The sequence below is a fragment of the Phoca vitulina genome, unplaced genomic scaffold (genome assembly GCF_004348235.1).
Source record: "Phoca vitulina isolate PV1807 unplaced genomic scaffold, GSC_HSeal_1.0 scaffold4, whole genome shotgun sequence".
Classification (NCBI taxonomy): domain Eukaryota; kingdom Metazoa; phylum Chordata; class Mammalia; order Carnivora; family Phocidae; genus Phoca; species Phoca vitulina.
Window position 1 is genome coordinate 81,785,368 of NW_022589707.1, and position 24,583 is coordinate 81,809,950.

At 35.3% G+C, this 24,583-nt stretch overlaps 1 protein-coding gene across 1 annotated transcript in view; it reads right to left on the bottom strand.

The window, feature by feature from the left end:
* COG5 (component of oligomeric golgi complex 5) overlaps window positions 1-24,583 on the bottom strand; it is a 303,390-nt gene that overhangs the window by 75,776 nt on the left and 203,031 nt on the right. Inside the window, exon 11 of the mRNA XM_032402369.1 lies at window positions 9,290-9,371. Coding sequence (XP_032258260.1) covers window positions 9,290-9,371 — 82 coding nt within the window. The remainder of the gene's footprint in view (window positions 1-9,289; window positions 9,372-24,583) is intronic.

Below are 24,583 nucleotides of genomic sequence, written 5' to 3' on the forward strand. Positions count from 1 at the left end.
AAAAAAAAAAAATTCTAAAAGGTACTCTAAATGAAGGTGGGAGATGTATCTCCTAAATATATATTTTTAAGTTGTACATTAACTTTTAAGAAATGTATCACAATATCATTTAACATGCACATTATTCTAACATTAAAAAAATCGACATTAAAGAATGTACTAATAATTCATAGAGGTTGCTTATCCCCCTACTTTTCAGGACAACCAGATATCATTATATTTTTAAAAAGGTAAAGAAAATGGGTTTTAGCATACATGTCAAGTATTAAAGCTCTCTAAATCTTAAAACATATGTATCTCCTCAGTGTTTCTCTTACTCACAGTTGGTTTTCCAAAGCACTACAGATATATATCACATAGCTCTCTTAATTATATGAATCATCTCCTTGAAGTTGTGTAAGAGTTTTAAGAGAATGATACTGTACAAAGGCTTTAAACATTTTTTAAAAGATTTACTTGCCAGAATATTTCAAACATATTTCAAAAAATGCTTTTTTGTTGAGTTCTTAAGTTCTTAAGCTTTTCTAAGAGGGCACTGGCATTTTTTCTTACTTGATTCCTTCCTCTTTTCCTTTCTTCCTTCTAGTCAACAAGAACTTATTGAAGTCCTACTGTGTGCCAGTTACTTTTTTGTCTATTGAAAATACTGCCACGATCAAAATGGTATTTTGTGTCTTATGGAGATTACATTCTAGGGGGGGAAAGGGGTCCAGACACGATAAATAATATGGTATATTAGCAAGTGATAAGAGCTATGACGAAAAATAGGGCAAAGTAAAGGGGATGAGACATTCTGGGAAAATCATCAGATAAAAAAGAAGAATTATGTTCTAATTTTAAAGAGCTTAAAATGGTAATGTTTATCTTGTTTTTTTTTTTTCACTAAGACTTAAAAATATATATATCCTAACCCAACAGGCTGGTCAACAAATACTATTACCTAGAAACTACAATATAAAAGTAACAGACATAAAGCTTAGAAGTCATTTTGGAAATAACTATCACCTATAGATAATTAAAGCAGCAGATATCCTATAGAAGCCATTTTGAATTTTCAAGGTAACAAGTTCAAGCCCCCTTTTTTTTTATCAATTTATTTTTTATTTTTAAAGATTTTATTTATTTATTTGAGAGAGACAGACACAGCAAGAGAGGGAACACAAGCAGGGGGAGTGGAAGAGGGAGAAGCAGGCTTCCCGCTGAGCAGGGAGCCCGACACGGCGCTCGTCCCAGGACCCTGGGATCATGACCTGAGTCGAAGGAAGACACTTAACGACTGAGCCACCCATGCGCCCCAAGCCCCTTTCCTTTTTAATAAAGTAAATTCATTGTCTTGGGTTATATTTTATTACACCTAGTAGAACTTCTTCTTACTAAGCATGAACATTTATAATCAGAAAGAACATGTTCCTAACTAGGAAAATTTCCCTTTAGATATTTTCTGCCAAAATATTACTTACTTAGACAATCTGTTACATTGTGTATAATCTTCAACTCTGCAGATGGTTGCATTCCTTAATATTGTCTGTCTATAATTTTAAGAAGTACTACAGTACACTTTCAGGGACTGTATGTGCTATATAAATGGAAGGTGCTTTACAAACAACTTGCTTTGAAGTTCTCCCAAAGGAAGTTATTAAAGTAATAATGCTATCAGAAGTAACAAACTACTCTGAATGTGAAATATTAATGGAATTTTCTGTCCCAAAATATTCTATTTCCTCTCAGTAGCTTCTTTGACTACGCAAGCTAGATAGGTCACGTAATGTAAGAACTGAAAAACATCTCCTAGATTTGGTAATTAAAAGGGTAGGTCACTGCTTACTTTAATGAGAACAATTTCAATAGAATGGTGGCAGACCGTTGAAAAGTGCAAACAAAAAAGTGCAAACTACTCTTTTGAGAAGTTTGGATAAAAAGAGAAAAGATCAAATAGTAACCAAAGAGGTACTCTCTAGTTTTGTTTTAGTTTTTACGAGATTAGAGCACCTTGGATAGGTTTCCTACCTGAGGGGAAGAAATCAAAAGAAAATGAGAAACACAAGATAGAACTAAGAGACCTATGAATGGTGTTACTTTGAGCAAAGGGTAAACAAAGCAGGCAGGTGGCCAACAGTGAATGGGTAGCTCTGAAGAATAAGACTGTCACCTCACACTCAGAGATCCACAGGGAGAAAATAAGGCTTTTCTTTAGAGGGAAGGTACAGGATATTGAAAGTATTTCCTAATGACACTAACTGTCTTGATGACCCAGGAGATAAGGCTGGTCACTGAGAGTAAGCAGAATGGGAAAGAGGAGAGCATGTGAAGAACACGAAAGGCTTGTAATGGTTAAGAACAATGAGAAAGCAGATGACCAAAGAGAAGTAAATGACAGTACCATTAAACACACACATACCACAAACTATTTTGAAATGTACTTTTAATCATTACTCTTAAAACTAGATGACGTACTTCTGATTTTGGTCAAGGTAGAATAACAGGGACCAGAATTAAACTCCTATCTGAAACAACCAAAAAAACAACAGACAAAATATATGAAATGGTTTTTAAAACACCATGCATTAAAGGATAGCATGTAATAAAAGACAGTGATCCTTGAGAGATAGGAAATAAATGAGGTGAACCCTATGACCACCCCCAGTGTCATTGGAGACTCACTAACAAGTCACAATAGCTCAGTTTTCTAGCCCTGCTCACAGGTGCTGCTTGCTACCAGAAGCTAAGGCAGGATGCAAGAAGCCACAGCTCCAAACAAGCTCCCATGATCCAATTTTTGACTGGTTTGATCCAGTTTAGACACTGTGCTAACCCTCCAGATGATCTCATCTAACTGTAATAACAAAAAAACACACCTAACAGCCTATGACCAATCCAACTGTGCCAACTTAGGGGAAGAAAAGAGGTGGTGCTCTTGATTCTGAAGCCTCCTCCTGGGAAAAACCCCCCTGTTAACTTGCTTACCAGCCCCTTAATTACCCTAACCCCATAAAACCTAACTGGGGAGAAGGTGCCTTTAGAGCATGAGCTCCCCTTCTCCATTCTCTGGCCATTGAATAAATTATGTGTTTGCCATCAAATACTGTATTGTTATTTGGCTATTTGGCAAAAGGTATTGAGTAGGGAAAGAACCTACCACTTCGGTAACATCAGCTTATTTCCTACCAGGGGCTTCCAGGCTACGTACGGCTCTGGAAAGGGGAAGAGACTCCTCTACCCCTACTGTCTCCAAGACCAGGAAAACTGAAGCGACTAGAATTCATGGGACAGAATACCAGAGAGAAGAGAGCTGTTCAAAAAGATTCTGCAGAAATCTGCAAATGGTCCACTGTTAGTACTCAGCAAAACACTACTCAGCATATGTGTGTGAGAAAAGTCCCAGAGTCTGGGGGAAGAAACCATGCAGGGATTAGAAAGAATACACCTGTTACTCACATAAGACCGGGAAGTGTGCCTGTTCCTGACAGCCAGGTTGGAAAACCTTTTAATCCAGAATATTTGGTAGAGTACTAAGAAAAGTAGTGCCTCAGGAGCGGAAAATAATTAGCTCTAGACTAAACACTGCTCAGGTTTTGCTAATAAATCTTCAAAGCAAGACTCAAAAAAACCAAATTGTTTCTAAGTAGCTTGACAGTATCTAAGAACAAGAATATTTACAGCAAGATAACAAGTGTCAGTATCAAACACTGTAAAATTCATGTCTGATACCCAATCAAAAATTATTAGACATGCAGAAAAATAGGAAAAAACTATCCATAAGAAAATTCAATCAGATCCAGAATTGACAGAGATGACCGAATTAGCAGACAAGAACATTTCCTTGGTAGCCTCACCTCCACTCAATATCTGTGTGATTTGTTGGCATGAAGTTTACGTTATTCAATTTCTACTAAAAATGTGCTAAATCAACCAATAATAAATAATATTGGAAGGTGCAACTGGTTAAAGGTTTGAAATTTTTCAAGTATGCTAAAGGCAATTTTTTTGATACATTCCTGCCATTGAGAGAAGGAATATTCAAAATAGAAACTAAACTTAGGACACACTACAGAAAGAGAAGAAAATACTGACTATAACAACTCCAAGATTTCAAAAAAGATTTTTAAGTAAGTTTAAAAAAAATATTTATTATTAAAGAGAGAGAGAGAGAGAATGTGTGTGTGCATGCATGAGCGGGGAGAGGAGCAGAGGGAGAGAGAGAAGCTCAAGCAGACTCCTGGCTGAGCATAGACGCCCCCTCCCCCACAACACAGGGCTCGATCTCATGGCCCTGAGATCATGACCTGAGCTGAAATCAAGAGTCGGACAGACACTTAACTGAGCCACCCAGGTGACCTAAGTACATTTTTCATAAACGCTTAAAACACAGATATCTTGTAACAGCCAAAAATGAGCTTTTAACATTAGTTTTCTTTTACTCTATCTAAAAACTGAGGTTTTAATCAATTTTGTAATTATGCTTATATATTTTGTGGGTAAATTTACATCTTTGTATTTTCTTTCTGGTATATTAGTAAATGTATTCCATTAAATGTAATTGCTTATGATGTGAGACATTAAATATTAAAGAAAACTTCATGGTGATTATTGTTTTCATGAAAACCCATTACTTTCATACATGGTGTGAGAAACTACTGAAAGTCTGTATTTACATAATATTACATCTGAATATTTGAATAATTAAAAATAATTCATGAATTTTAAATTTCAAATGAACACATCTATCTCAAAATGCTCATTTATTTATTTATTTATTTATTTTTTTTTAAGATTTTATTTATTTATTTGAGAGAGAGAGAATGAGAGACAGAGAGCATGAGAGGGGTTAGGGTCAGAGGGAGAAGCAGACCCCCTGCCGAGCAGGGAGCCCGATGCGGGACTCGATCCAGGGACTCCAGGATCATGACCTGAGCCGAAGGCAGTCGCTTAACCAACTGAGCCACCCAGGCGCCCCTCAAAATGCTCATTTAGTGAGAAAACTGTTAACAAATACTGAGTCGAAGGTATAGATATATAGATGCTATTTTGCTATTCTTTTAACTTTTCTATATGTTGGAAAAATAATAAGGTGGCATGCAGATAAAATACTGCTTATAAATTTGCAGGATAAACAAATTAGAAAAGGAAGGGTTAAACCAATAATCTAAACTTAACCTCGTTAAACAAGAAAATGAGCATATCAAACCCAAAGCAAAGCAAATAAATAATAAACACAAGAACAGAAAACAGTGAAAATTGAAAATAAAAAAGAAAAATCAATGAAACCAAATGTTGGTTTCTGAGGAGATAAATAAAATTAATAAACCTCTAGTTGTAATTATTAGGAAAAAAAGAAGAAAAGGAATATAGAACATCACATCATATTCCACATACATTCAAAGGGTAATAAGGAAGCATTATAAGCAAATTTATGCCAATAAATTAAAAAACTTCAATGAACTGGAAAAATTCTTTGAAAGACAAACTACCAAAGCTTACCCAAGAAGAAATAAATGGAATAATCCTTTATCTAAGAAAAAAGTTGAATTTGTAGTTAAAATCTTCCCACCAAGAAAATTCCAGGCCCAGATGACTTCCTTGGTGAATTCTACCAAAATTTAAAGAGGAATAATGTCAATTTTACATAAACTGCTTGAGAAAATTGAACAGGAATGGAATACTTCTCCACTTATTCTCTGAGGTTAGCATTACCCTAGCCCACACTGGATAAAGACATTAAGAAAACTAAACAATATTTTGCAAACACACTCAAAAAACCTTACACTCAGTTTGAATCAAACAACATATAAAGAGGATAATATATCATGACCATGCGGGGCTTATCTGAGAACGCAAGGTATTAACATACTAAAGTAACTATATCCATTTGATCGTCTAAATGGATGCAGAAAAGCACTATAAAAAGTTAACAATAGTATTAAAAAAACCTCAAAAAACTAGAAATGGAAGGGAACTTCCTCAACCTAATTAATGGCATCACTAAAAAAACCTGCTGTTAAGATATTAAAGGTGGACTGAATGCTTCCTAAGATTAGAAACAAGGCAGAAACCACTTCAATTCTACACTACCGGAGGTAGTAACAAAAAAAACAAAACAAAGAAAGAAAGGAAACCAGAATGGAAAAGAAGTGAAACTGCCTTTATTTACAAACTATATGATCATCAATATAGAAAATGCTAAAAAATCTCCAAAAACTACTCGACTAATAAGTATGGGTAGCAAAGTCAAAGATTCATGGTCAGTAAATAAAAATCAACTGTATTTCTATATTCTAGCAGTGAACACTTGTAAACTAAAATTTTAAAAATACCATTTACAATAGCATCAAAATATATGAAATAGTAATAAATTTAAGAAAAGATCTGCTAGACCTGCACACTAAAAACTATAAGAGCACTGATATGAGAAAATTTTAAAAGACCTAGATCAATGGGATATTACACTCATGGATCAGAAGACTCAATACTGTTAAGATGTGAATTTATCACAAAATGATCTGTAGATTCAACATGTAATCCTAATCAAAGTCTAAGGAAACATTTTTATAGGAACAAGATCCTGATTCTGAAATATATATGGAAATGCAAAGAGCCTAGAATAACCAAAATTATTTTGATAAATGAAATAACATAGAAGAATTTACACTTTGGTGATTACAAACATACAGATGCAAAAAACAAACAAACAAACAAACAAACAAACAAACAAAAACCCCAGAAAAAAAGAACTCTAGAAATAGTCTTACAAGATATAACCACATGATTTTCTACAAGAGTGCCAGGGCAGTCAAAGGTGCAGTATAATCTTTTAGATCTATATTCAAAGAAATAACCATGGCCTTCATATCTCACACCATATACACAAATTAACTTCAAATGAACTTAGTAAAACTTCTGGAATAAAATATAGGGGGAGACACCTGTGGCCTTGTGTTAGACAAAGATTTCTTAGGTCAAAAAGAAAAAGGAAATTATAAAAGAAAAATTGTAAGTTTGACTCTCTCAAAATTAACTTTTATCATTTGGAAGGCACTGTTAAGGAAATGAGAAGGCAAACTACAGACAAAAGAAATATGCAAAACATACATCTAAGAAAGGACTGTGGATCTAGAATATATAAAGATCTCTTAAGACTCAATAATAAGAGAACAAGCAATAAACTAAAAAATAAAAATAAAAAGCCAATTAATTTTGACAAACACGTGACCAAAGAAGATATGCAGATGCCTAATGAGCATGTGAAAACACGGGCTATCATTAGTCTTTAAGCTAGTGGAAGTTAAAACCACAATGAAAATCCACTACACACTCATAAGAATGGCTAAAATTAAAAACCACTGACAATATCATGGATCAATAAGGATGTAGAGCAATTGGAGTTATGAAATATTGCTATAATGGGAATGCAAAATGGTACATCATCTTGGAAGATAGTTTAGCAGTTATTTACAAAGTTAAATATGTACTCATCAAATGATCAGGCAATTCCACTCATATATTTACCCATAAACGAACATACATCTATAAAAGACTTCTAGGCGAACAATTGCAGTAGTTTTACTTGTAATAACCCAAAGCTGTAACAACCCAGTTGTCTCCCATCTGGGGAATGGATAAACAAACTGCTGTATATGCTATATAATGGAATACTAATCAGCAATAAAAAGGGAACTTTGATATATGCAACAACATGATGAATCTTACAATAATTATGCTGATACAAAAGAACACAGCCTGTGTGATACGAGTTTTACAAAAATCTAGGAAAAGCTAACTTACACTGACAGCTGATCATTACTTGCCAGAAGCCAAGAGCTGGGAGTAGGTGATTACAGAAGTACATGTGGGAAATTTGGGGAGTGATGGAAATATTCTATATCTTAATTGTGGTGGTGGGGAAAAGGATAAAAAATGACTGTCAAAACTCATAGAATTTTCTGCTTATAATTGGTAAATTTTACTGTATATAAATTATATCTCAAAAAAGCTGACCAAAATAGATACATAATGCAGGGAGATGCACAGTATTCTTGGAGTAGTGTAATTTGCAGAAGTAAATGGAGTGAATCAGTTCTAAATACACCCTCCGCTTAAGCTCTGTTTGGCCACATATGAATGAAGATGTCCTCTGTGGTCACTGCCTTGCTGCATATTTCCTTAGAAACAGTAGTAGGGAGGCAGAGGTGCCTGGGTGGCTCAGTCAGTTAAGCATCTGACTCTTGATTTCAGCTCAGGTCATGATCTCAGGGTTGTGAGATCAAACTCTGATTCAGGCTCTCACTGGGCATAGAGCCTGAGATTGAGCCCCTCGTGGGGCTCCATGCTGGGTGTGGAGCCTGCTTAAGATTCTCTCTGCTCTCCCTCTGCACCTCCCCACTCCTCCCTCCCTCTCTCTCTCTCTCTCTCTCAAAAAGAAAAAAAAAATAGTAGGGAGGCAGGTAGTATGCTTTATTCAACTCTGGATTGCCAGTGACTAAATAATGTTTACATCTACTACATACTTTCAGTAACATTTGTAAATAAGAATTTACACACAAACTCCTAAAACACTTTTTACATTCATTGATTAGGCAGGCAGTGCCATTATTTCATGACAAAAAAAAAAATTAACAAATTTTAGAGATCATGTTTGAATAAGCAACTTTTAATTCATGATACAGGTATTTTTTTTAAGATTTTATTTATTTGAGAGAGAGAGACAAAGAGTGAGAGAGAGAACACAAGCAGTGGGAGGATGGAGAAGGAGGGAGAGGGAGAAGCAGACTCCCTGCTCAGCAGGGAGCCTGAAGCAGGGCTCCATCCCAGGACCCTGGGATCATGACCTGAGCCGAAGGCAGACCCTTAATCAACTGAGCCACCCAGGTGCCCATGATATTTCATCTGTTCATTCATCAAATCCTCATTTTTAATAATAAGGAAATAACTATTAAGTCTTGTATTTTAATATCTTTTAGTTAGAAAAAATTCTATAAGCATCAACTAAATTCTTCAACATCAACTGCTTTACACCCTTTACATAGGAAAACTTCAGAGTTCCTCTATGTTTGAATTATGGAGAATTAACTCATTCTTCTGGAGAATTTTATTCCACATACTAATTATAAAAAACATAAAAAATTAACTTATTGTTTATAAAACTAAATATATGGCCAGTATAAGAAATGGCAATTAGCCAATGAGTTTTAAAAAGATGTGTATTATAAAGCAAAAAAGCAAAACTTCTTGACATTACGTCTTAAAGCACGTGGAAAACTTTGAAATAAAACTGCAAAATAAATAGCATACTTACAATCTGTTGCCATGCGAAATTGAGAAGAAAGTGCTTGAGTAACTGAATTCCAAAAAGTGTACAAAATTTCAGATTGTCCATCCTGTGACCCAAAAAAGGGGATGTATTCATTAATTATTAAAACTGTAATGGATAAGAAGATATAACATTAAAAATTTATTAAAAATTTAAATGAAATCTTCTAACATATCTATTAAACAATGGAATTAAGCAACTAAATAGAAATGTATAGATGACTCAAATTATGTTTCATGTTCTCATGTTCAAGTAATCAGTCATCATCCTCTGCTTCCTACTAGTTGTGTGAGCTTGGGCAAGTTGTTTAATCATTCTGAGCCTCCTTCCATCTGTAAAATGGTGATGATAACAGTACTGCATTTCATTGCAGTATTATTATAAGGATTAAAAAGTTTACAAAAAGTAGTGTTGGGACAGTACCTGATATATAATAAGCCCTCAGTGAATTTAGTTATTATTATAATTATTATTACCATCTTCCTTACATATACAGAAGACAATTGTGTGACCATAACAAAATGATGAACAAAGCAAGCTAGACCAGAATGATCACCAGAGTATAATTCACGAATTACAAAAGAGAACTGCCTAAAGTATAAATACAGTTAAAAGGTTTTTTTTAAAGATGTATTTATTTATTGAGAGAGAGAGAGTACGAGTGGGGGAAGAGCAGAGGCAGGGAATCTTTCAAGCAGACCCCCTTTTGAGTGAGGAGCTGACTCTGGCTGGATCCCACAGCCCATGAGATCATGAACTGGGCTGAAACCAAGAGTCAGATGCTTAACCAATTAAGCCACCCAGGTGCCCCCAGTTAAAAAAAATTTTTAAAAGTCACAGGAATTACTACTATTCAGCACAATACTTCATTCAATTTTGAACAACATACTTTAATACTGTTAAACCAGAATCACACTTCTAGATATTTTACCAAGTACTTTTAAGGTACTTCTACATGTGTGGTACACAATATCAAATTGCCAATATTCTATGTTTGAAGTATGAAAATGACAATTCATATTCTTAGCCCCAATAACAATAAAATATACCTAATATTCAAATATGTCATAAAAATGAGAAAATTCTAATTGTTTTATTTTGGACTTTCAACAAATAAAATTCCAATTTTCAAGGTTATAAAAGAAAAAATGACCAATGAAAAGTACTGATTTCTCATTTTTATACCTACGCACACATATTTCTGTTTTCATTATTTGTTTCTTTAATAAATCTTTTGCTTTGAATTCAACTGAGTATTGTATGCCATAAAAAAGGCAAATCAAATAATTGTTCACTTCTTACACAGTGATCAGAAAATAAGATTCAGAGTCCTAAGATTTTATGTGATACGTGTATTGCATATCATGCACCTTAAAGGAAATGTTTTCATATTAAAAAACTTTTATAATATACCACATTAACAGAATGAAGGACTAAAAGCAAGTGATCATCTCAACTGATGCACACTAAAGCATTTGACAAAATTCAACACCCTTTAATGATAAAATCACTCAAAAAGCTAGGAACAGAAATTACCTCAACATAATAAAGGCCATATATGAAAAATCCAGTAAGAAAAGCAAAATGGTGAAAAACTGAAAGCTTTTCCGCTGGATAAAGAAAATCTGATGACTATATATCTAATTCTACACACACATACATACGCTTAGGGAAGAAAACTTGGATCAATCTTGCTTAAGAATACAAATACAAAATTCTCAGATATGAAAGCAAATTGATTTCAACAGGTATTAAAATAATTATTTGAATAATCTAAACAAGTAGGATTTATGTCCCCAATGTAAATATTATTTAGTATTAGGAAACCTATTAATATAATAACTTAATGTCTCCAATAAGGAAATCCACAGAATAATTTAGCTGAGTGAATTCAAGGTAATTAATACTCTAATAAAATACTTCATACACAATCATATTTTTAAAAAATTCATAAAAAATGATGCATAAAATGGTGGTAAAAAACCCACAAAAATTAGGGGTGCCTGACTGGCTCAGTTGGTAGAGTTGGTAGATGTGACTCTTGATCTTGGGGTTGTGAGTTCAAGCCCCATGTTGGGTGTAGAGATTACTTAAGAAAAAATACAGTATTTTCTATCTTAACTATTTTTAAGTGTACAGTAGTATTAATTGTATGTATCTCATTGTACAAGAGGCCTCTAGAACTTTTTCATCTTGCAAAACTGAAATGCTATACCTACTAAACCCTCCATTCTCCCCCCCAGCTCCTACCAACCACCTATCCTACCTACTTTCATTTTCTAAGTTTAACTATTTTAGTTTACCTTATGTAAGTGGAACCATGTCTTTTTGAATGGTTTATTTATCACAATGTCCTCAAGTTTCACCCATGTTGTAGCATGTGACAGGATTTCCTTCTTTCTTAAGGCTATGTGTGTGTGTGTGTGTGTGTGTGTGTGTGTGTGTGTGTGTGTGATATATTCTCTTTATCCATTCATCCATCGATGGACACTAGGATTCTATCTATCTCTTGGCTATTATGAATAATGGTGCAATGAACATGGGTGAGCAGATACCTCTTCCAGATCCTGTTTTCAATTCTTTTGGATATATATCTCCAGTAGTAAGATTGCTGGATCACATGGTAATTCTATTTTTAAATTTCTGAGGAACTTTCCATACTATTTTTCTCAGCAGTTGTACCATTTTACATTCTCCTCAACAGTGCACAAGGGTACCAATGTCTCATATCCTCACCAATATACTGTTCTTTGATGAATGCGAGGTGACATCTCATTATTTTGATTTGCATCTCCTGATGGATGACTAGTGAGGCTGAGCCTTCTTTGGAGAAATGTCTATTCAAGTCCTATTTACACATTTTTTAATACAGTTTTTTTGTTATTGTCATTGAGTTGTGGGAATTCTTTACATATTCTGGACACCAATCCTTTAACTGATATATGACTTACAAGTATTTTCTCCCATTCTGTATGTGGCATTTTCATTCCTTTGTCACACAGAGTTCTTTTTTTTTTTTTAAGATTTTATTTATTTATTTATTTGACACAGAGAGACACAGCGAGAGAGGGAACACACAGAGAGAGGGGGAGTAGGAGAGGGATAAGCAGGCTTCCCGCGGAGCAGGGAACCTGATGTGGGGCTGTCACACAGAGTTCTGAAGTTTGATGTAGTCCCATTGGTCTATTTTTGCTTTTGTTGCCTGTGATTTTGATGTCTTATGCACGAAATCACTGCCAAGTCCAATTTCATGAAGCTTTCCCTTTCTTTTAGGAGTCTTATAATTTTAGGTTTTACATTTAGGACTTTAATTCATTTTGAATTAATTTTGTATATGGTATAAGGTAAGGGTGCCTTTTTTTCTTTTGTGCAAGGATATCTAGTTCTTCACAGCACCATTTGTTGAAGAGACTAGTGACAGATAATTTGTGTGACGCTCTTTATTCTATATACCATTACTTGTTTTGTTTTATCTGAAGTTAATACTACCACTATTGCTTTCACTTGAGAAATGTTTGTCACTCCATTTATTTTTATTCTATATTGTTTGCTTTTGATGGGGTGTCTTATAAATAACACATATTTTAATTTTATTTTTAAATATAATTTTTGTCTTTTAATAAGAAATTACAAACCAAATATGTTTACCTACTAGTTGTTCTTGCTTTTATCATTTCATTTTATGCTTTCTTTGTATTTCCTTTGTTTTCTGTGTTTGTTCTGTGGATTATTTTTGTTTGCTTTTATCTTCCCCAGAGGTTTTTTTCCTTGTATTTCTTTCAGATGTGTCATTATTCCTACAATTAACCATAAATTCCTTTGAGGTAAATCATCTTTTGTAATTCCATAGAACTACTGAAACAGATTTCTAGAAACAGAAATTCTTCAAGGCTTTAGAGAATTGTCAAAATAAACAAGAAAATTCTAATTCCTTGACACACTCTTTTGAAAGAAAATACTGAGTCCCAAATAATCTGGCTACTTCTTCCTTCTTAGTGACAAGTCACTCAACACTTGAAATCCATGAAGTATATACTTTTAATCAGAGAACCCAGACAAACCTTGGCTAAAATAATGACATTTTCTGAATGTGCATTATGGAACAGGCACTATGGGATGTTATCTCATTTAAACCTTAAAACAACCCCTGAAATGCAAACTCTAGGACAGCAAAGGCACCATTTTTGTCTGTTTTACCACTGTAATTTCAGCACTGAGAATGTGACCCAGACATAAAAGACACACAATAAATATTTATTGAGTGGATGAAAAAATCTCAAAAGAAGGCATTCTTAGTCCCTTTCTAGAGAGAAAACAGAAGCTCAAAAAGATAAGGTGACCTGCTTAGAATTAAATAGAAAGTAGCAGAACTGGGATTTGATCTAAGGTCTGTTTGATATATAAAAATATTATTCTTCCTTAATTTGACTTATGAAGCCTTTATGACTTGATTTTCTCAGCCTGTTTTTCCTGCTTCACACCACTGAGGTCAAAGATTCAACCACACTCAAATTCTTTCAGGTTCTTGAAGGTTCTTTCATAGCCTCTCTTAGTTAGCAGCTTTTAAAACCTGCACTTTCTTTCAGAGTTCAGTTTAGGTGTTTCCTCTCTTGGTTGCCCTAGGTTCGACACACTCTGTTATATACTTCTATAGCATCCCATATTCCCCATCATACTGATATTTTCCTATGTGAGTAAAGAAACAGAGTAGTGGTTAAGAAGAGGAACTCTGGAGCCAGAATACTGAGGTTCAAATCCAGACCTTACCACTGACTGTGACTGAGGGTAAGTTAATTTCTTTATACTTCAGTATCCTCATCTATTGAATGGAAACAGATTTCATACATTTACCATGAAGATTAAATGGGTTAATTCTGATGAAGTGCTTAAAATGGTGCCTGGCATAGGAAGCACTATATAAATATTTGTCATCACTGCTAATTCTCTTTGTAATATATAATCAAAATAACTAATATGTCTCACTGTATCTCCAGTGACTGCTGCATAGTACTATCTACTATTGTGATGGTTACTTTTATGAGTCAACTTGACCGGCTATGGGGTGCCCCAGGTATTTGGTCTACATACTTCTGGTGTGTTTGTCAGGGGATTTCTGGATGAGTTTAACAGTTGAATGGGTAGAATGAGTAAAGCAGAAAGCCCTCCCTAATGTGGGTGGGCCTCATCCAATCAGTTGAAGGCCTAGGAGATCAAAAAAGGCTAAGAGAGAATTCCTTCTGCCTGACTTTCTTCAAGCTGGAATATCAGCTTTATGACTTAAACTGAAAGAGTGGCTCTTCTTGGGTCCTCAGCATGCGGACCTTTGGGCCAGAACTACACTATTGGCTCTCCTGGGCCTCAAGCCTTTGGATTCAGAGTGGAACTATACCATCAGTTCTCCTGGGTCTCCAGCTTACTGACTGAGATGTTGGGACTTATAAGCCTCCAAAATGGTGTGAGTCAATTCTTTAAAATAAATCTCTCTCTCTCTATGTATATATAGATCTTACTGATTCTGTTTCCTTGGAGAACCTTTATACAACTGTTGGAAAAAAAAATGAATCAATCAATCAGTCAACCAATCAGTCAAGTCCAAAGACTTGTCATACTAAGAGCTAGGGTCAGTTACCATAGATGTATACTAAAAAGCACACACAGTTGTTGGAACAAGAAAGGACATGAAAAGTGCTTCAGAAAGATAAAAGATGAGGAGGCAGATTCAGACAGATTGGAAACGTTTAGAAAATAATAATTAAAATGTAGATTTGGGGGTAGGATATTACATCAAAGAGTTTATATGTATGTATATATGCTTCTGTATATGATGTGCACATATACACACACATATATATTATATAATTCTGCCAAAATGTAAAGAGATGTTAGCTTTATTTATCAAAGAATTATCAAAACTTTTGTCAAAGCCAAAATATATTACAAATACACCTGCAAAAAATAAGAAAATATAAAGATACATAAAAAATCATTTTACTTACACTTTTAAACCAAATTAGCATGTCATATAATTGCTCCTAAGTATGTTGAAACAAAATTAATTCTACTAGATTTTAATAATTCAACTAGATTTCAACTGGAAGGATATTTGATATTAATCTATTTATAATCTACATCCAATACTGTCTTACTCTCTTAGTCTATTTGGGCTGCTGTAACAAAAATGCCATAAACTGGGTGACTTATAAACAACACAAACGTTCTTCTCACAGTTCTAGAGGCAGGAAGTCCAAGATCATAGTCCTGGCAGATTCAGTGTCTAGTGAGGACCTTGTTCCTTATAGATGGCTGTTTTCACTGTAATTTCAAATGGTAGAAGAGAGGAGCTAGTTCTCTGCAGTCTCTTTATTGTGAAGGCTCTACCCTCAGGACCTAATCACCTCCTAAAGGCCCCACCTCCTAACAGCATTGCCTTGGGGGTTAGGATTTCAACATATGAATTTTATGGGAATAGAAACATTCAGACCACAGCACTTTCACTAAGTTCAATGCAATCAGGTTATCAGATCATTTTTGGGAAATGTCTGCAACTTAAAAAAAACTCTTGGCTTAGTTTCTTAGTAATAAATAGAAACAACACTATAATTCTGGAACTTAGTTGGACCTTTGGCTGAGACCAATAAGCTGCAAATAGTGCAAAAATCAGATATATTTTAAAAAATATAAATAGTAGGGGCGCCTGGGTGGCTCAGATGGTTAAGTGTCTGCCTTTGGCTCAGGTCATGACCCCAGGGTGCTGGGATCGAGCCCCACGTCCGGCTCCTGGCTCAGTGGGGAGGCTGCTTCTCCCTCTCCCTCTCCCCTTGCTCATGCTCTCTCTCTGTATCTCGAATGAATAAATAAGATCTTTAAAAAAAAAAAAAAAAAAAATATATATATATATATATAAATATATATAAATAGTATAGGGGTGCCTGGCTGGCTCAGTTGGTAGAGCATACAACTCTTAATCTTAGGGTTGTGAGTTCAAGCCCCACACTGGGTGTGGAGCCTACTTTAAAAAAAATTTATATATATATATGTATATATACATATATATATAGTATAAAAATAAAATATACAGGAATTCTAAAACATTTATGTTTGGATGAATCTGTTACTGAGAAGAACAGCTTGATCTTTGACTGCTTTTGTCATTAATTTTGACTTAATTAAATATAGAGAGAAACTTAGAATGACAATACTTGGACAAAATTGATTTCAAAGCAGATATTATTCAGTTTATCTTTATAATATGGACACTACCATGGGTTTTCTTGCTAAAGTGTATTTCATAGTATCTTATTGCACATACTTATAAGGTCCAAACCTTCAAGTGAACATTCTTGCACTGAGGTGTGGTGAAAGGGTATGGGCTCTGAAGTAGAATAACCTTGACTTATACCCAAGGTCTGCCATTTATTGGCTCTGTAACCTTGGGCTGTCCTTTATCTTTCTGAGCTTGTAAGCTATGTAAACAATAGGGATAATAATAACCTATAGAATTTACTGTTACGAAGCGTCAGGATATCTTGGGCTAGATTCCAAGGAAGACTAGAATTTACCATACAGATGGGAAGAAGAGATGAGCAGAGAGCATTCCAGACAGAGGGATGAATGGAGCACAAAGATGTGAAAAGCATTTTCTTTTTTTTTTTTTTTTAAGTAATCTCTACACCCAACGTGGGGCTCAAACTCACAATCCTAAGATCAGGAGTCATATGCTCTACCAACTGAGCCAGCCATGTGCCCCAGGAAAAGCATTTTCTATTCTCTGAATGCACAGTGAGCATTCAGGAAAAAGGGAAATGGTGAGGATAGAAAGTAAGACAAGAATCAGATCAAGAAGTGTTTTTGTTTTTTTTTTAAAGATTTTATTTATTTATTTGACAGAGAGAGAGCGAGAGCAGGAACACAAGCAGGGGGAGTGGGAGAGGGAGAAGCAGGCCTCCTGCCGAGCAGGGAGCCTGATGCGGGGCTCGATCCCAGGACCCTGGGATCATGACCTCAGCCGAAGGCAGACACTTAATGACTGAGCCACCCAGGCGCCCCAAGAAGTGTCTTAATTCATCCTGTAGATACCAGTGAAATATTTAAGGATTTTAATGAGAGAATAGCATGACTCAACTTGTGTTTTAGGTAAATCACTCTGATAATAATGTGGAAGATGAACAATATGCGGGGTAGTGGTGAGCCTGCAGATAAGATCAGTCATGAATCTGCTGAAAAAAAAATGCAGGTGAAAGGGACTTTACTATGGCAGCAGGAAAACTGATGGGGCTTGATGAACAACTAAATACATTTATGAAGGACTAAGACTAGATATACTTGTGTAGGACTAGGCAGATGGGAGACTGATCAACCAAAATGGAATTTTAGCAGGGGCAGCAGGTGGGTAGAGAAAGATTAGCTCATTTAGATTTATGCTTCTAGAATCTGTGGGGCATCCAAGTGAAGATGATCTAAGCTAGTAAATATGAATCTCTTGCTAAAGAACAAGATCTAAGCTGAAGAAATAGATTTAGGTGTTATCAGCATTTGGAGGTTGTAGAAGCTGTTAGCATCTGTGAGCTTTTCTACTGATCGCATGTAGCATGAGAAGGAAAAAAAATGTTGAGGATGGGACCTAGGAGAACAACATTATTTAAAGGTTAGCCGAAGAAATAATTCAGAGTAGAGAGAAAGGAGTAAATGTAGATAGTTACGCCCCCCCCCCCAAAAAAGACTGGTCACAAGTTAGTAACTGCTAAAGCTGGATGATGGGTACACTGTCAATCACTGTCCTGTACTTTGGCTCTCTACTTTGGTGTAGGCCTGAAATTTTACAAATAAATTATTTCCAAAGGAAGGGTAGGTGGAGGAAGAAGAGTCAATAAACGATTCTGAGGAGTAGTATCTGTGAAGGAGGAAAGCACTAAGCAGAAGAACAGTTATTGCCTCAAAAGAGTGAAATAAGAGAGGATAACAGAGGTGAGAAGAATGACTTAGTAGTTGGGTCATCAGAATGAATTTAACAAGAACTGTTTCAATGCAGTAGAAGCTTGATTTCAGTAGTTTGGAGCAAAACAGAAATAAGAAAGTAGATACACAAAGTAGCTTACTAAAACCTGGGCACGAAGGGGAAAAAAATACTTAGGTGGAGAGAGAGGACCAAGGGTTTATTTTAATTTTGGTTTTAGATGGTAGACCCTTGAGAGGAAGTAGCCAGGAAAGGCTGGTATTGGAGAAACCAGAGAATGTTCTAGGAAAGGGTAGACTATAAAACAAAAGTAAAGGGATAAGTCTGAGAAAAAGAAAAAAAAGATACAATCTACCTATATCTTTGAGACAGAGAGGTGAGGATCAGTTCAGATAAAGAGTTTATAAGTTAGTGCTTAATGAGAGACGGTCAGAGGGAAGCAGAGGAGTTAAGATCAAAAAAGAAGAGAAAGTAAAAGATTGAGCAAACATTCTGTGCCAGAGATCTCTGTGGAGAGATCATGTTGTGAGTAAGAAAGCCTGCAGACTTGATCAAAGAAACCAAATATATATGAATTTTAAATTAGCTCTTAATCATCTTCTGCATTCAAAGCAGAGGGATCCTGGTGAAGCAAATAGAAGGCCAAGAAAAAAAAAATTATTTTACTGGAAAATATCCTTCAGGGAGAAACATTTTGCTGTGTCAATTACAAAAGAAGGCAGACACAAATTCAGTAGGGACTTCAAGATGAACACCACAGAGCAAAATGAGAAAACCTATACAAAAGAATTTTGGCTGAAGTCAAAATGTTGGCTTTTATATGCATATTGTTCAAAGAAAAAGAACAATACTTTTGGTACATTCTACTGTTTTTAAAAATGGGGGATTAGACTAAAGTGGTAGTGGGAAGGGGGCGCCTGGGTGGCTCAGTTGGTTAGGCGACTGCCTTCGGCTCAGGTCATGATCCTGGAGTCCCGGGATGAGCCTCGCATCAGGCTCCCTGCTGAGCAGGGAGTCTGCTTCTCCTTCTGACCCTCCCCCATCTCATGCTCTCTCTCTCTATCTCATTCTCTCTCTCAAATAAATAAATAAAATCTTTAAAAATAAATAAATAAATAAAGTGGTAGTGGGAGGTAGTGAAAAGTAGTCAGATTTCAGATGCCTTTTGAAGGTTGACAGATAGGGCTTGATATAAAATGTATACAGTTAAACAAAAACTATATACAAAATGTTAACAGATTATCTCTGGGTGATAGGATTAAATATGATGGTTTCTTCATTCTTTTTAATTTTTTGGAGGAGTAATTAGATAATCTAATTATAAACAGAAGAATAAATTTTTGATGTAAAATATTCAATACTGAAATAAATAAGGCAAAAATTTAAAGTTCCTCTTCAAACTCAAATCCCATACTCTTCCCTAGAGAGTACTGTTAAACTACAGTGCAAAAGGGTTTTAAAGCCCTTTCTATATAGTTTATTGTATTGCTCAACCTTTTCTCATTATTGCCCCTTCAAAGAGAACACTAAATTAAATAACTGCATACAAATACATAAAAAATATATCATGCTTATATAATTATGGTGTACTTAATTTAGTTTCTCGCTAATAAGAGAAATTAAATGGTAATAAATAAGATTTTGTAGGGCAGGGTTGAGCTGTAGAGGACACAAACCATTATAATATCTAAGATGTTTTGTGCCCCCTCACTCCCCGCAAAACAAAACAAAACAAAAGAAAACAAAACAAAACAACAGAACTATTTCTCCCTCTTGGGGTCAAGATTGCCCTGGTTGAGAATGCATGGCTTACTGGTATTTAAAATTTCAAATTAGATTTAGTATGAGCCATACTCTCCTTAAACCCAGTCCACTGGCTTCCCTTGCCATATTCTTTTTGGTTTCATCCTCCTCCTGGAATACTCCTTGTTGCCTCCTTTGTCACAGTGTTTCCCAAACTCACCCAGTGGAAAATATTTTTTGATATGCACTCTAAAATATGTTTACTTACTTAAAATTATACAAGTACTACTATGTTAAGATACATACAATATAAAATATATGAAATAGTTTAAAGGGTAAGACTTTTTAAATGTATGGGTAGAATTATAACTATCTTTCTCCATGTCAAACTGCATACACCTCTTTGGAAAATATGGTTCTATATGAATTTTGTAAGTTGCATTTTCTTTAGACTTTGTCTAGGTACCTTTTTCTCTATAGCCAATTTCATCCATTATCATGGCTTTGACTGCCATCTATAAGATCATGTCTCTCAAATTTATGTCTCTAGCCTCGGCCTCTCTTCTGAGCTTCAGTTCCACATATTAATTTGCCTAACTGACATCTTCACATGGATGTCACGTGAATGAAACCTGAACATAGAGCTCATTATCTTTCCTCTTTTTTTTTTTAATGTAGGCTCCACACCAAGCATGGAGCCAATGTGGGACTTGAACACACGACCCTGAGATCAAGACCTGAGCTGAGATCAAGAGTTGGACACTTAATCAACTGAGCCCCCTCATCATCTTCCCTCTTAAATATGCTTCTCAGTTTATGCTCCCAAATGAAATCACTACTATCTCCCAGAACCTTTCTCAAACCAGAACAAAGTCATCTTGATACCTTCTCCATCTCACCGTTTCTAATCTATTACTAAGATGTATCAGTTTTATCTCCTAAGTAATTCTCAGTCCACTTGTCTCCATTTTCACTGCCATCAATGTTAATCATTGTTACAGGCCAAATCCTTTCCCCACAAAATTCATATGTTGAAGTCCTAAGCTTCCCATACCTAAGAATGTGACCATACTGAGAGATACAGTCTTAAGAGAATTAAGTTAAAATGGGATCACTGGGATGGACCCTAATCCAATAAGAGGAGGTTATCTGAACACAGACACATATAGAAAGATGGTCTGAAGACACAGGAAGAGGACAGCCATTTACAAGCCAAAAAGAGAGGCCTGGAACAAAAAGAGATCCTTCCCCAGCAGCTCTCAGACAAAACCAACTCTGCCAAACACCCTGACCTCAGACTTCTAGCCTCCAGGTATGAGAAAACAAATTTTTTTTGTGAAGCCACTCAGTTTGTGGAACTTCATTACAGCAGCCCTAGGAAACTAATACAACCCTCGTTATCTCTTTCTGAATTCCTGCAACAGGCCACCTTTCTCTAGAGTTAGCCCCCTTCAATCTATACCCCACAGTGTAATTAACATTAAAAACTATAAATATGAATCATGTCACTTGTGCTTAGGATAAAAGTTCAAAATCTGTAAAATAGTACATGGACCTCTTCTGGACACTCAAGGCACATTACGAAATGCTCTTCCCCCTCCAGCCACACTGGACTTCCATCGGTCCCTGAAAAGGATAATGTTCCATTCTTTTTGTATACTTCTCCCTTTCACCAAGCCAACTCATCATTAACATTCTAAGCTTTTTAAAATTCATTTAATGAGGTCACCGCATTAAATATTTTCATAGAACCGTGAAAATCTTTTAGTAAGCTATCACAATTATAAACCATCATTTATACAATTGTTTGCTTAATTTTTTCCCCCCCAATTAGTACCTGTTTCTGGTTCTGCTCATTCTGATACCTCCAATCACTATCACAGTGCCTGGAATATGGAATATGGCAGGCACTCAATAATTTAATAAAGAACTTAGACATACTCCATTTTCCTAATATTTTGAAATATTTTACTATAATCTTAACAAAAAGTAATCATTTGCTTGTAAATATATGCTATGCAGACAAAACTACTTAAAGAGTTACTAAAAACTTCCATTTCATTTCTTCTTTACTTTGAGGAAATAATGAGATTCCATAAAAGATATATACATGTTCCTACAGTTAAAGGATTCCTCTCAATGCAAAAACTCGTTTTTATGGAAATATAATCTAAAATAAATATAGTAACTGAAAACTTTTCATATATAAAATAAGCCAGTCTACCAAAAGCAATTTCATTAGATCTTTTAAAATCATGTGTCTTTAAAAGTTTTATTATAGTCTTAAGTTTGATATATATTATGTCTTAGTTAAATTATACTGTTAGAAAATATATATTTTACTATGGACTTTAGTTGTGGTCTTTTTATTTATCTTCCCCTCCCCCAGAATATAAACAAATGCCTGAATTCTTTTACAATCACTTAAATTAATACCAACATGACTAAGAATATCCAAACATTCACATTCATTATTCATTTGTTCTCACATACAGACATGTACATATACACAAAAGTGTGCATCTTGACATATGCTTAAACACGGATTCATGTTGAAATTCAGATCCTTAAAGATCTTTAGTTTCTATTGTTAAATAAAGGAGAGAGATATAAATTGAAGTGAAATAATAGAATGCTTGCCTTAAAATATCAAATTAACATACCATGGCTTAATCTTCTCTAGTCAACAGAATTAGCATGATAAGTAATGTACTATATGAAACTACTTTTCAAGCATCTAGCTCTTATTTCCCATTTCTTTCCCATCTTTGTATCAACCAAACAGTAAGGCAGGTATTTGCCTACTGTTTCCTTCTTCAAAAAGCAGAAAAGCAAGAATAGAAAAACTCATGTCAATATATTATTTTTAAAAAACTAAGAGATTCAGTGACATCAGATGGTGGAACAGAAAGACCCATCTCTTGCTCACCCACAAAAACACTGACTTAACAACAGTATATGGTCCAAAACTCCTTTACTAGAATTCCAGAAACCAGTTAAGAAGTCACAGTACCCCACACAAGCTCAAAGTCAAGAAAAGAAGCATTGAAATGGTAATAAAAATCATTTCATTTCAATCATGTCAGCTCCTCTCTCAAGCTAGCACAGCTCAGAACTGGGAGGAAAATTCCAACTTGCAGCTTCTCCCTTGGGAGGGAAAGAGAAAAGTGGAATGTACATGACCTGTATGTACAACACCCTAAAGAGTCCATTTAAAAAACTGTTAGAATAAATGAATTCATCAAAGTTGCAGAATACAAAACCAACACATTAATATCAGCTGCATTTCTACACACTAATAACAAACAATCTGAAGAGGAAATCATGACAGTAATCCCACTTACAAAAGCATCAAAAAGAATAAAATGCTTAGTGGGACGCCTGGGTGGCTCAGTCGGTTGCGCGGCTGCCTTCGGCTCAGGTCATGATCCCAGGGTCCTGGGATCGAGCCCCGCATCGGGTTCCTTGCTCAGCGGGGAGCCTGCTTCTCCCTCTGCCTGCCGCTCTCCCTGCTTGTGCTCTCTCTCTCTGACAAATAAATAAATAAAATCTTAAAAAAAAATAAAAGAATAAAATGCTTAGAATAAACTTAACCATGGAGGTAAGGGACTTGTACATTTAAAACCATAAAACACTGCTGGAAGAAATTAAAGATGACACAAATAAGCAAAAAATTATCTGGTGTTCCTGGAACACCTTAATACTGTTAAAATGTACATAGTACCCAAAGCAAACTAAAGAGTCAATGCAATCACTATCAAAAATCACAAAGGAATAGGGCGCCTGGGTGGCTCAGTTGGTTAAGCAACTGCCTTCGGCTCAGGTCATGATCCTGGAGTCCCTGGATCGAGTCCCACATCGGGCTCCCTGCTCGGCAGGGAGTCTGCTTCTCCCTCTGACCCTCCCCCCTCTCATGTGCTGTCTCTCTCATTCTCTCTCTCTCAAATAAATAAATAAAATCTTTAAAAAAAAAAAATCACAAAGGAATATTTTGCAGAAATAGAAAAAAAAATCATTTAAAATTTACATGGAATCTCAAAAGACCCCAAATAGCCAGAAGAATCTTGAGGAAGAAAAACAGAGCTGGAGGTCTCAGACATCCTGAGTTCAAAACATATTACAAAGCTAATCAAAAATAATATGGTACTACTATAAAGACAGACATATAAACAAACGGAACAAAATAGAGAGCCCAGAAAGGAATCTTCCCATACATGGTTTATGATCTCTGATGAGCGTGCAGCAGCTACACAATGGGGAAAGGACAGTCTGTTCAACAAATGGTGTTGGAAAAAACTGGACATCCATGTGCAAAAGAAAGAAACTGACCTCTGCCTTACACCATATATAAACATTCAAAAATGAATCAAAGCCCTAAATATAAGACCTAAAATTACAAAGCTTATAAAAGAAAACATAGGGGAAAAGCTTCATGATACTGGATTTGGTGGTGATTTCATGGATGTAATATCAAAATTATTGGCATCAAAAGCAAAACTAAGCAAATGGAGCTACATCAAACTTCAAAACTTCTGTATGGCAAAGGAAATAATCAACAGAAGGAAAAGGCAACATACAGAATG